Genomic DNA, 13,504 nt, shown 5'->3' with positions numbered 1-13,504 from the left:
GTGAGATGGTCGAGGAACTCGGGGAAATGTGCTTCTGGGGAAGACATGGAGATGAGAAATGATGTTACAAAAGCAGATGCGTAGGTAGAAATAGTAGGTTGCCATGAGAACGCTGTGGTAGGTAGAAGTGGTATTCGAATATTAACGTCTCTGTGGTAGGCCTGTAAGTCCAGATGTAACTGTGCTTTCAACATGATCATAGACTTACAAAATGGTGGAAGCAGCACACACACACACAAACCCACTTATCTTTTTAGTCTTCTTTGTCCTCCTAGTGCCGCAACCATACCACCCCAGCGGATCCGGTTCTGGGCCGAGGATCGATCTCCTCCTGGTCTGTCTCCGAACCCTGCGTTTCATCTGTGGGTTTAAGTCCAGAACTTTTCTCGTTAAACTCGGTGTCAAATTGCAATAAAATCAAATTGTCAACCGTACACTGCAGTCTATGCAAAAACTTATGAAATACATTTTTTACTAAAACAAGGATATCGGCCGGCAGCTCTTCCTTGCGATGTAAGTGTCGAAGAAGGACTGAAGTATCGTTGGAAGTCAGAGAAACATTGCAGTGTACTGCTGACGTCAAGCAATGTCTGTAAGACACAATAACAAACACGTTAATGCTTTGTACAAAGCCAGGATAGTGTGTTTTCACGAGCAAACCTTCGATGTCGCAGTTGAAGATGTGAAATATTTTCACGGGTGAGTCCCGTGCAGTGTCCTGGTGACCGTTAGCACGGACACCTCGTGTCGCGGCCTAGTGTCGCGTAGTCACTGTGTCAGTGGAACTTATTCTCTCCCTTGTCTTGCTTGTGTCTTGCCGTCCACACAAAGTCCCTCGACATTACGGGATAGCAATTGTCATGAACTGTGGAGGGCCGGGCCATCTTGTCACTTATTTCTTGTTGGTGTTCTTTGTAGGTACTGTAGTCCGTTTTCGATGTCCTCCATTGACTGGGCAGGCAACTCTGACAACGCGTACAATGATGTCTGGAGGGGAGAGGATCGGGTAGGTTGTTGCCGTCTGTCACTCCGATCTTGTTCAATCCATTGAGTATGACGTGTGTGTTCCTGGCAGGGTGTTCGTGGTCCGTCGTGCACTAGTCATCTTCGTTAACAGCAGCCTCGTTGTCGATGACGTCACCGGTTCTGGGGCGTGTGCGTCTCGGTTCAGCGGATTTGTTCATTGGTGTAAACGGCGAACTTGACTTCTTCACGAACTTTAGACACGTTGTTTGCTAACGGCTGTATAGCCTGGTGGCTACCAACGAGGTCTGAAGACTGAAAGGTGGTGTGTTCAAATCTGACAGTGACAAATCAAAAAAGTGAGTGAGTGAGTGAGTGAGTGAGTGAGTGAGTGAGTGAGTGAGTGAGTGAGTGAGTGAGTGAGTGAGTGAGTGAGTGAGTGAGTGAGTGAGTGAGTGAGTGAGTGAGTGAGTGAGTGAGTGAGTGAGTGAGTGAGTGAGTGAGTGAGTGAGTGAGTGAGTGAGTGAGTGAGTGAGTGAGTGAGTGAGTGAGTGAGTGAGTGAGTGAGTGAGTGAGTGAGTGAGTGAGTGAGTGAGTGAGTGAGTGAGTGAGTGAGTGAGTGAGTGAGTGAGTGAGTGAGTGAGTGAGTGAGTGAGTGAGTGAGTGAGTGAGTGAGTGAGTGAGTGAGTGAGTGAGTGAGTGAGTGAGTGAGTGAGTGAGTGAGTGAGTGAGTGAGTGAGTGAGTGAGTGAGTGAGTGAGTGAGTGAGTGAGTGAGTGAGTGAGTGAGTGAGTGAGTGAGTGAGTGAGTGAGTGAGTGAGTGATGTGAGTGAGTGAGTGAGTGAGTGAGTGAGTGAGTGAGTGAGTGAGTGAGTGAGTGAGTGAGTGAGTGAGTGAGTGAGTGAGTGAGTGAGTGAGTGAGTGAGTGAGTGAGTGAGTGAGTGAGTGAGTGAGTGAGTGAGTGAGTGAGTGAGTGAGTGAGTGAGTGAGTGAGTGAGTGAGTGAGTGAGTGAGTGAGTGAGTGAGTGAGTGAGTGAGTGAGTGAGTGAGTGAGTGAGTGAGTGAGTGAGTGAGTGAGTGAGTGAGTGAGTGAGTGAGTGAGTGAGTGAGTGAGTGAGTGAGTGAGTGAGTGAGTGAGTGAGTGAGTGAGTGAGTGAGTGAGTGAGTGAGTGAGTGAGTGAGTGAGTGAGTGAGTGAGTGAGTGAGTGAGTGAGTGTGAGTGAGTGAGTGAGTGAGTGAGTGAGTGAGTGAGTGAGTGAGTGAGTGAGTGAGTGAGTGAGTGAGTGAGTGAGTGAGTGAGTGAGTGGTGAGTGAGTGAGTGAGTGAGTGAGTGAGTGAGTGAGTGAGTGAGTGAGTGAGTGAGTGAGTGAGTGAGTGAGTGAGTGAGTGAGTGAGTGAGTGAGTGAGTGAGTGAGTGAGTGAGTGAGTGAGTGAGTGAGTGAGTGAGTGAGTGAGTGAGTGAGTGAGTGAGTGAGTGAGTGAGTGAGTGAGTGAGTGAGTGAGTGAGTGAGTGAGTGAGTGAGTGAGTGAGTGAGTGAGTGAGTGAGTGAGTGAGTGAGTGATGAGTGAGTGAGTGAGTGAGTGAGTGAGTGAGTGAGTGAGTGAGTGAGTGAGTGAGTGAGTGAGTGAGTGAGTGAGTGAGTGAGTGAGTGAGTGAGTGAGTGAGTGAGTGAGTGAGTGAGTGAGTGAGTGAGTGAGTGAGTGAGTGAGTGAGTGAGTGAGTGAGTGAGTGAGTGAGTGAGTGAGTGAGTGAGTGAGTGAGTGAGTGAGTGAGTGAGTGAGTGAGTGAGTGAGTGAGTGAGTGAGTGAGTGAGTGAGTGAGTGAGTGAGTGAGTGAGTGAGTGAGTGAGTGAGTGAGTGAGTGAGTGAGTGAGTGAGTGAGTGAGTGAGTGAGTGAGTGAGTGAGTGAGTGAGTGAGTGAGTGAGTGAGTGAGTGAGTGAGTGAGTGAGTGAGTGAGTGAGTGAGTGAGTGAGTGAGTGAGTGAGTGAGTGAGTGAGTGAGTGAGTGAGTGAGTGAGTGAGTGAGTGAGTGAGTGAGTGAGTGAGTGAGTGAGTGAGTGAGTGAGTGAGTGAGTGAGTGAGTGAGTGAGTGAGTGAGTGAGTGAGTGAGTGAGTGAGTGAGTGAGTGAGTGAGTGAGTGAGTGAGTGAGTGAGTGAGTGAGTGAGTGAGTGAGTGAGTGAGTGAGTGAGTGAGTGAGTGAGTGAGTGAGTGAGTGAGTGAGTGAGTGAGTGAGTGAGTGAGTGAGTGAGTGAGTGAGTGAGTGAGTGAGTGAGTGAGTGAGTGAGTGAGTGAGTGAGTGAGTGAGTGAGTGAGTGAGTGAGTGAGTGAGTGAGTGAGTGAGTGAGTGAGTGAGTGAGTGAGTGAGTGAGTGAGTGAGTGAGTGAGTGAGTGAGTGAGTGAGTGAGTGAGCGAGCGAGCGAGCTCTGGGGGTTGTCTCCTGTATACTTGTAAATTCTGATCCTTCGCTGCTATAGTCTCTGTCAGTGAGTGTGCGGCTGTTTTATAAAGCTTTGTAATGCTGCTTTCGTCGCCTACGGCCATACCACGTTGAACACACCGGTTCTCGTCCGATCACCGAAGTTAAGCAACGTCGGGCCCGGTTAGTACTTGGATGGGTGACCGCCTGGGAACACCGGGTGCTGTAGGCAAATCTTTTGCCTTTTTTTTTAAACACGTGTTATAACATACTAGTGTAATTGTGTGAGAGAGATAGAGAGTGTGTAATTGATCTGGCTTCAATATTTAGTAATCTGATGAAATCTTTTAAACATGATTATTTTCTTTTTATATCATAATGTATTTGCCTTTACATGATTTTGTTTTCTAATTTGAACATGCAATGCACAGGCAGATAATAAGTAACCTTTGACCTTTCTATTGCTGACATTCTCGTGAAAGTATGTGCAGCTGATTTCTCGCGCTACTCATAGCACGTGCTGTTATCGTATGTTAAGTGTTGTCTCAGTGTCAAAAAACATTGACTACTTCAAAGGCCACTGATCTGCGAAACCTTTCGGTGATATTTCCCACTAAGATGCTCAACTAGGCCCAGTGTTATCGCTACATGGCCGACATTTTTAACCTCCAACAGGCGTTATCTGTAGCGACGGTGACAATGTCGGTAACTACACTGACGAAGCCATCAGACACAAAGTCACAGTTAAAGGAAATTGATTATATGAAGTGCGGTCTTAATTTGTTATCTTATTTTAAGTGGAAGTCATCAAGAACAGATGAAGTTAATACAAACGATTATACGTGTATCTACTTGAAACTGAAATAGAAATGTGACCCTAGTGCATATCTCGGGTAGGTTGAGAATATAGAGCTCCACATTTTTAATGCACCTTTATTTTCGGAACTGGGTGACATAGTTCTGTAAATTTCCTTTAGTCACTTCAGAGGAGAGTCTCTTTGTCTAGTCAAGACAACAATCGTAATATATGAGATTTATATTATCAAACTGATAATGAGCCTTGCTTTCTGTTTTTTTTTTTTATTTAATTATTGATCTCGTGGGAAGAGAGAGCACCTGTCTTATGGATAAACAGCCCATCATGATAATCAGGTGTCTTTGCACACGAGTCCAACAGAAAATGTGCAGCCAGGAGACCTCAAGTATCTTAGTTATCTCCACATTTTCTTGCATCATTGTCCACATCGTCGCTCTCCCAGGTATGTGTCATCGTCTTGTTTTCAGTATCGCTGCTTTCATCGCTAAGGCTTTCTTCCTCCTGCAAATCGACATCAGTTCTTTTATCAAGGTTTACTCAGCCGATCCTACACAAGTTGGAAATAAAATGTGTTCTTAAACAAAAGGCAAAACAAAAGGTACGATTTCTTTTCAATTTACAATTGAGCTTTTACTGTTTACATTTGTTTAGTTTCTTAGTGGCATCATAGCATGATACACTTGATACATCTGTATGTTGTGATGGTGTTGACCATCGTTTTTCCCACTGTTAATACTCGATAAGTTGTGACACGTTCTGATTGCTGATCCCGTTAACACGCAGTTATCGTCAGTGTAAACACCAGTGTACCGACATCACAGGTGGTCAAGGACACGAGTAGTTGCATAAAGCTGAGCTGGAAAAAAACGACATTGAGCTTGTTGTGAGCTTTTATGAGTGAAATACAAGGAAAAAAAAACGTTTGCAAAGTGCCATCAGCTGGACAATTCTCTGAAAAACAATAATTTCAGGATATTTTTCAAGGATGCCAATGTCTGATAAGCGGCAGAGCGCCATGCGACACCAAGTCTGTCTGATAAAGGTCAGACTATCACGTGACGATTGTGCTTGTTACTCTTTCATCAATAATGATGGCTGATGATGACATAGTGTAAGACATAAAAACTTTCTAACTGGTTTATTTACCTGCATGAATCTCCAGTACATACTTTTAGTCCGACAAATATACGCCGATTGGTTTGATTGCTTCTCTGTTGGTAACAAGGAGATTAAACATTTCTAAAGCAGCAATTTCAGTATCCATCAGAAACCAAGTTGTCTTATTAAACCTGTGCACTGATATGGTACAAAATAGAGTAATGGGGACAAACTAGGGAAAGAAAGAGTTGACTAGTGAGAAAGGTAGATGTGTAAAAGAAGTTAAGTGACAGATAAACACTGTCAGGGCCTCAAGGTGAGCTCACGGACTGTTATTATCTTAGTCCTGGTTTTCGACTGACGACCACTTATGTCAACACATTCCCCCGGCGAGGTGTTTTGTAGGTATTCTCCTTCCACACGCTTGCTGCCTCAGTAGTAGCTGGAGAGAAGGAGAGATACTCAGATTAAGTCGTGAGAAAGATTTTGTAGAGTTCATTGCACACTTCTTCGTGATCTCGCTTTTGGAATAACACCGGAACAGTGTCTGACTATCATCTATGTTGTCTCTCAGGTACGGTCAGATCTCTTCACTTTTCCTTTTGTGTAACAGGTGTGTTCAAATCTATTGAATCCTCTCCTTCCAAAGGAGACAGATGTTTATTTTGGGGGGATGGGGACAGAAACCTATATACTGTTTATTGAGCAACGAGTTGTTTTACCAACACACAGCACACAGTCCCTGATTTCTTAATGCTTCTGTCCTCAGATATAAAATGACTTTTAAGTTACAGAAATGAGTTACTTTTCTCTCCCACCTACCTGATTATTGATTAATTAATGACAACAATGTTGTTAGCAAAAGTGTATTGCGATACTTTTCTTACAGCTTGCGTTCAGCAAGGTAGACCCACCTTCATCTTGTGGATCACAAGAGCCGCCGTTTGGATTCGATTGGTAAGAAGATCGATCTTCTTAATGAAAATAAATACTTACGAGTTGATTATCGTCTTTAGTTTGTGAAGTCTGTCCTTTGATCGGGGCAGTAAATGCTGGCCTGGCTGTGATGTCATGGTACTGATATGTCTAAAACATGAAATAAAAAACAACAGCAGAAAATATAAAAAGTACTTTTTTCTTTCTTTGTGCTCTAAGATTAAAACAATAAGAAAAACGTGTATCTACATATATAGTTAAAAAGAGTGATCCAAGGGAACAAATTCTAACACACGTTCAACAAGTGTCTGGTGTTTTGTCTTTTCAGAAAATCTTCATCTAGATGCACGTGATGGAGGACGGTAAAACAAAGAGCAAAGGCAATACAAAGGATGTCAGACTTCACGTGGACGAGAAACCAAACGGTCGCGAAGGTACAGTAAGAGTTATCTCCCCTAAAGCTCTTACAATATTCACCTCATTATGTTTCCTGTGAAAATATTGAGTCCAGTGCCATAGTAAGAAATATAAAGTTAAAAATAAACCTGGAAATTTATTAATTATATTGTGGATAAGTACCTACGAGTATTCTCTACGTGTGTACAGAGTTATATGAGTCTTCAAAATGTCTGCTGCTCTTTAGTAAGTCTGTAAATTAAAAAATGCACGATAGAACGGTAGTGGGAGATTTGGGGGTTATACCTTGTTGTAATACTAACAGGCCTAAGCTTTGCTCAAAAAGTTGTTTCACTTTGTGAGAGAATGGTATTACTTTCAGGACATGCACTTTTGATATTTGTTTTACAATCATCAAGACTTGGTCTCATTCATTTTCTCTTTCTTTCCTAATAATCTTTTCTGCTTTACTGAAAAGCATTTACTGAAAACATTTGTACAATTTATAAATATTATTTGTGATGGCTTTGCTAAGTAATGCCATTAGCACATGATAATGTGGTACAAAAGTTAATGCTATTTTAGACATTAATATGGTTGTTACGCGTTATCATATAACACAATTTTGTGTTGAATTGTATTTACTTTTACATATCTTTTATCTGTTTAAGTTTATTAAAGCTATGTATGCGTTAACCGTTGATTGTGTACATCTAAAACTTCTACATGCCCCTGATGGTGTGAATGAATGAAATAAAATGTTAGATTAAAAAGATACAAAGTAAAATAGACGCTAAGATGGATCAGCCGTTATTTTGATGCAGGTGGATGTTGTGTACAATGGGTAAGACACAGAGCTGAGCTTTCTGTTTGTGTCAACAGAAGGTCGGTACTACATACCAGCCCGATATATACTCACCTTCATGTCCTTCCTCGGCTTCTTCAACGTGTACTGTCTGCGGGCCAACCTGAGCGTTGCCATAGTTTCCATGGTCAATTCTACCACAAAGGAGAATGCTAGTGTTACTGAGGAGTGTCCAGAACCGACGAAAGCAAACAACACCAACTCGACCTCAACTACCTCAGTAAGTGTCCAGATGGAAACAAATAAATGTTACAGAAATATACAGACACATAGAAACACAGAGAGACAAACTATAAATTAACGATAATAGTTTAGATGTTGTAACCATTGTGAGTTAAAAGGAAAAGAAAAGTATTTGTTATTATTGTGTCCGTTTCTCTCTAAGTAATTCCTTATTTTATACACAAGGTAAATACATCAACAAGATAAATCATCACTTATAATATGAATTCGTTTAATTATAGTTTGTGCAATGTGAGTCATAATTTAAAGACTCAAACGTATTCCTCAGTTACATAATCTCTAAGACAGTGTTAAGCTCAGTGCGGCCGGTCTCGTGTACAGACAGGAGAGTTCGACTGGGACGAGAAGACGCAAGGGCTGATACTCGGGGCCTTCTTCTACGGGTATGTCGTGACGCAGATTCCGGGTGGCTGGCTGGCCGGGAGAATCGGAGGTAAACGACTGTTTGGGTACGGCCTCCTGTGCACCTCCGTGTTAACCTTGGTGACCCCATTGGCTGCTCGCGCTGGTGTTGGTGTCGTGGTGGCCGTGCGCGTGCTGGAGGGCATCGGGGAGGTCAGTGACATATTCTGTGGCCAGCTCTCTCTATGTTATAGCAACTTCGAGTTAATGTACATTGCCCAAAGGTCGCATTATGATTACAGACACAAACAGGAGCTAACATGTTAATAGTAACTTCGGCCCGATAACGTGATTTGTATTTTCAAATCGACGAGTTTTTCTAGAAGGCTTGACCTCAGCAGGTTATGATGTTATGTCGCAGGCTGTGACCTTTCCTGCCATGCACTCCATGTGGGGAGTGTGGTCGCCGGTCTATGAACGCAGCAAATCAGTTGCTTTCAGCTACGGAGGTAAACCAGCCTATGTTTTAGAATATGTTTCTACTTTCCCTCATAGGTCTGTTTCACAAAAGATGGTCTCAATTAAAACAAATTGATAAATAAATGTAGATTAATTAGCGTGAAGGTGTCAGAAGCTTCCACAGAATGTTGCTAAAATGAATAAGGAAGCGTAAACATATTCATTGCACAACAAAATAAACACTGCTAAAATAAGTTTTTACTGTCTTGCTGACATCTTTGTGTGGTTCTTGTCTCGGTTGGACAGGTTCACAGCTGGGCACGGTGTTCGCTTTGCCGATTTCTGGCATTTTATGTCAAGACGGATTTGCTGGTGGATGGCCTTCCGTCTTCTACGTGTTTGGTACGTTGTGAGTTCGTTCTAATTATTGCATGGATTAATGAAGGATAGACTGGTTGGACGTGTGGCTGGCTTGCTCACACGAAAGAACATATTTTCTGGCAATACAAAGTCACCCAGTGTCCCCCGCTCCCACGATGCAAACAATAAAATACATTAACTAATGTAGACTTTACTATGTTTTCTGTCTATCAATCTCCGTCTGTCTGTCGGTCTGTCTATATAATGTACGACCGCTACTATTACTAAAAATATTAACGTGTAACTAATGTACAGTGCTTTATCACAAGTGAGGATTATAATCCGACACTAACCCATGAACATGACAAACATAAATACGTAGTACGTTGTACATCAAACTTTTCAACTAAAATAATAATAATCATTAATATTTTCCGATTGCTGTTAAACTTGTAATGCCTTTCAGAAAATGAGAATTTAGAAATGGGAAATAACTCCATAGCTACATAAGTGTCTTTGGCATAGCATGGGAAAGGTGGTGCATGGTGTGCTCCTTTTGTCGTCATTACCTCCCCTAATAAATTGTATGTGATTGCCGGCGGACAGTTGGCGTGTAAGGCAGGGAAGGTTTTCCAGCTACAAGCCTGGAAGTCCTCATAGTCGTCACATTGTACCAAAGTTGAACGCAATAATCACTTGTCACAGATTACTGTTCGAAAACATTTGAATATAACATTTTAGTGGAAAAAAGAAAACGATAATTTCATTCCATGAAGGATAAGTCCTCCCGTGTGTCTTCTTTGTCCGTTATGTCGTTAAATCAGTTTGATGGCAACAGATATAGGTTTCAACAGTCTAGAAACCACGTGTTATTGCTGTGCCAGGTGCCCTGGGCTGTCTGTGGTTTATAGGATGGATGTTTTTGATCAGCGAGACACCAGCCACACATCCCCGCATCTCGGATAAAGAACGGCGCTACATTGAAAGCAACCTGGGCGCCAAGGCGGTAAGATGGTCTGTGTGAACGACATATGGAAGGACTAGAATTGTATTTTTGTTTTGTTGTTTATGTGTGTTTGAGCATTTTATCCGACTTCTCTGTCCTGTACAGTAACTGAAATGTTCATATAACATTGTTACCTGTACAGGTGAGATTGTCCTGTAAGCATAAACACAGAAACGTGCAGGATCCTTGACCTGTCACACTAGGCTAATTAACTATTTTTCAATCTGCAACATAGGAAACAGTAAACATTCCATGGAAGAGCATCTTCACCTGCAAGGCTTTATGGGGAACAGCAGCAGGGCACTTTGCTTTCAACTGGGGCGCCTACAGCATGCTGACCTGTCTGCCCACCTACTTGAAGAAGATCCTTCATTACGACGTTAAAGAAGTGAGTTTCACGTGCATGTACCTGTCAGAGCGAACGACATTTTCTGCAAATAGATTGTTAAAAGGAATTATTACAACATAAGAACATGGTAGGGACTGCTGCCGAGTAATGGGACAGATTGTGTTTTACAGGAAGGTTTCTTGTCGGCCGTGCCATACCTGATGCTGTGGGTGACTCAGATCATTGCTGGATACTTAGCCGACTACCTTCGCGGTAATGGCTACCTGACTACAGCAACCACCCGTAAGATCTTCTTCTCTTTAGGTAAGTCAACGATTAAGACAAGACTTTTTTTTATTCCAGACCTATCAGTAAGTATTTTTCTCACACCTCGTTTCCTCCGCCAATCATTGTTCGAAAACCTAAAAAAAAAAAAATTACAAAAATTTTTTTTTTCGTTCTTTTTTTTCATTTTTGATTCTTAAGAGTCATACAAATATGCTTTAAATTAATTTTTTTTTAAGTTACACTTTACAGAGTTAATGCTTTAAATAGACATTCAGAAAAGTTAAACACGGTTTTGTGGTATTTGAAGATTGTTTCTTTGTTTTAATTGATATTCTGTCAAACTTACATTTTTATTTTTACAAATTTTGCCTGGATGCCAATGCCTTTTCAAAGGTATCCTTCTATATCATCAGAGTTAAAAATTTTCCTTTGTTTCAGTCTTACTCTTTCTCTCAATAGAGAGACTGGACTGCTCCTATATTATATAACTTGTCTGAGTTTACTATGATGTACACATGACAAAAACTGACAGTAAAATGACATGACAGGTGCAGTGCTTCCCACGGGCCTGTTGATTGGCACGTGCTTCGTAGGGTGTAATCACACGCTGGCTGTCATCCTGCTCACGCTGGCTGTGGGGTTTTCAGGATTTAGTACTGCAGGCTACAACCCCAACCATCTTGACATAGCCCCACGGTTTGCAGGTAGGTACAGGGAGTGATGCACTTTGTCGATTTAACTTGCGTTTTCTTTGTCTTCTTATCCTTTCTTCAAATTACGGAGTCTTCTTGCGTGTATGTGTGTGCATTCAAGTGGCGACCATTATTAGAGTGACAACATTTAATATTTCATCTCTCCTGTCTTTTTGTGTATACAGGTATTCTCTTTGGGATCACCAATACAGTCGCTAGCGTACCTGGATTTCTCGGTCCCGAAATTGTCGGGGTTCTGACAAACAATAATGTAAGAACAAGAGTTAAAGAGAAACTGAAAGACGGACGAACACATACAGGTAGAAAGGACGGACAGCTATAACTTTATGTGGTGATGGACGGACAGAAGATTGCTGAATGGACAAGCTGATGGATGACTGTGATATTTTTGTTGATTGGGATATTTTGTTTTGCTTGAAAGAATGCTTGGAAGCTCGGTGCATAGACTGCTGCATTGAAGATTAAAGAAAGAAATATTTTTTTTCAAAATACCTTAGGTCACATCTAATGACCAGCTGCCTAACTAAAGCGTTTGAATCTACTCTTGTGTGAACATTTACAAAATGGTTTTCGAAATTATCGGCTTCAAAATAAATAGTCTAGCTGAAATCGTGGGTACTAAAGTTTTAATTTTGTTTACAAATATCATGCTTAGTGTTATGACTAACGTCTTTGTTGTTTGATATTAAGATGAAATTATTATGTGTTGTGTACCCGTCAAAACACTTTACTCCACGTGTAGCTAGGAGAGGGATGGATCGCTTGTTTGTTATGAGTAAGTCGTCACGTTATAACCTGTTGTAAGTCCAGTTTGTCATCACGATAACACATTTCTTTTGAATTTATAAAAGTCTTGATTACCTTTACGATATATATATAGATATATATTGCATTTTGTTTGCAGCAAACCTCGGGGCAGTGGCACATCTTCTTCTTCCTGACGGCGGCTGTCTATGGTGCCGGCGCCCTTCTCTTCTGTCTGCTCGCTGAAGGGGAGGAGCAGGAGTGGGCACGTGCCCCACCCAGCGCCACCTCTGCTGCCACGCAAGAGAAGGAAGTGGAATTAGATGAGAAGCATGTTACGTCAGAGGAGAAGACAGTGACGTCACATGAGAAGAGCACTCGTCTGTAGCTCAGTTGTCTCGAATCTTCTCCGCCATTCAGAGGACAGTTCTGTCAGAAACAGTACAAAATACAACAAAAACAAGCCATCGCTCAGTTTGCAGCATGTCAACGGATTCTTTGTAGAAGAACATCTCAATATCACTGTTGAGTTACTGGTGGTGGCATGAAAGTCGAAAACAAACATACATTTAATATACATAGATGTAGCTTAATGCATGCTGCGTCCATATATATTTATATATGTATACAGTATTGGATAGAACACTACAGTAATAACTATCAGTATGTGTTTACAATTTTATGTGCCGTTGCCATAGTTTCTCAAGGACGGGTAAGTGGGTCTAGACGAGACTTTACGAGGTAATGTGGAGCACATTAGAACAAGTGTCTTAGTCTGTAGTACACAATGGTAGTTGTTTATATTTGTTTCTAGCTCAGCATAGCCTGTGATTTCATGTGCCAAAGACTCACTCACGTTTCTTGTATTAGTGAGTAGAGAAAAACGGAACTAATAGCAAAGTACCAGATGCAGTTTCTCTTAGAGATGGAGTAGAGAATGTGAGGCAGAAATGAGCGAGGAAGGAAGCAGCAGTGAAGGACGTCCTCTTTGTCACGTGACAGGGGCTTGATTTTGCTTTCTCGTTCGCTGGTCTTGTCAAGCAGAAAACCAGGCTATTATTTCATCTTCAGTTACAACATGAAAGCTGCTGTACCAACAATGTCTTTGTGATAGCTACGAAATAAACTTGTGGCTGATGTAATGATATTTCTTGTAAGCTTTTCGTTATTGTTTTGAACTACCGTTACGCATTGTGGATAACACAAACAACAGAACTCATCGTTAAGCAAAGTGTGACCAGATTGACTCTTTCATTGACCGACTGAACGCAGTAGAAAAGACGATTTAAGACATATTGCTTGTATGCAGTTAGATAAGTATAATAACAAGGTCAACACTTCCAAATGGCTGCACATGTATTTTTGATCAAAACGTTTAATACTTCGAAAGTACCAGGTTGTTTACTCTCTTAAGGTCAGGGGTCCAGAAGGATAATAAACTGCAATCAAAGTTTGACATCTGCCTTGACACTTTTTCCCTTGTTATGTTCTCTATTTTAACTTCACGATTTCTCCATTCACTACTATCTG

General features: G+C 41.8%; 1 protein-coding gene and 1 non-coding gene across 4 annotated transcripts; both read left to right on the top strand.

Annotated features, from left to right (window-relative positions):
- The first annotated feature begins 3,492 nt into the window (after positions 1–3,492).
- Positions 3,493–3,611, top strand: LOC112563384. The gene has a single exon (XR_003099018.1). It is a non-coding gene; the product is annotated as a 5S ribosomal RNA (ribosomal RNA).
- Positions 3,612–4,471: 860 nt separating this feature from the next.
- Positions 4,472–13,427, top strand: LOC112562128 (sialin-like). 3 transcript variants are annotated; one of them, XM_025235171.1, is made up of 13 exons: positions 4,647–4,794; positions 6,184–6,251; positions 6,559–6,664; positions 7,509–7,711; positions 8,056–8,289; positions 8,498–8,585; positions 8,842–8,937; positions 9,780–9,901; positions 10,137–10,289; positions 10,421–10,553; positions 11,066–11,221; positions 11,395–11,480; positions 12,135–13,427. In XM_025235171.1, the coding sequence occupies exons 3-13, from the start codon at positions 6,574–6,576 to the stop codon at positions 12,360–12,362; spliced, it is 1,590 nt and encodes a 529-aa protein (XP_025090956.1). In that variant the 5' UTR covers positions 4,647–4,794; positions 6,184–6,251; positions 6,559–6,573; the 3' UTR covers positions 12,363–13,427. The 3 variants fall into 3 exon arrangements, with proteins under 3 accessions (XP_025090957.1, XP_025090956.1, XP_025090955.1); XM_025235170.1 differs by lacking the exon at positions 4,647–4,794 and adding an exon at positions 5,683–5,868; XM_025235172.1 differs by lacking the exons at positions 4,647–4,794; positions 6,184–6,251 and adding an exon at positions 4,472–4,638 and having other exon boundaries at positions 6,560–6,664.
- Positions 13,428–13,504: the final 77 nt, after the last annotated feature.

Source organism: Pomacea canaliculata, linkage group LG4 (genome assembly GCF_003073045.1).
Source record: "Pomacea canaliculata isolate SZHN2017 linkage group LG4, ASM307304v1, whole genome shotgun sequence".
Taxonomy (NCBI): Eukaryota; Metazoa; Mollusca; class Gastropoda; order Architaenioglossa; family Ampullariidae; genus Pomacea; species Pomacea canaliculata.
This window is presented reverse-complemented; position numbering and strand designations above follow the sequence as displayed.

Coding starts and splice junctions, on each gene's coding strand:
- LOC112562128 (XM_025235172.1), top strand. CDS start 6,574: ATGCACGTGATGGAGGACGGTAAAACAAAGAGCAAAGGCAATACAAAG. Junction 8,586..8,841: donor AGTTGCTTTCAGCTACGGAG/GTAAACCAGCCT, acceptor TCGGTTGGACAG/GTTCACAGCTGGGCACGGTG. Junction 9,902..10,136: donor GCAACCTGGGCGCCAAGGCG/GTAAGATGGTCT, acceptor TCTGCAACATAG/GAAACAGTAAACATTCCATG.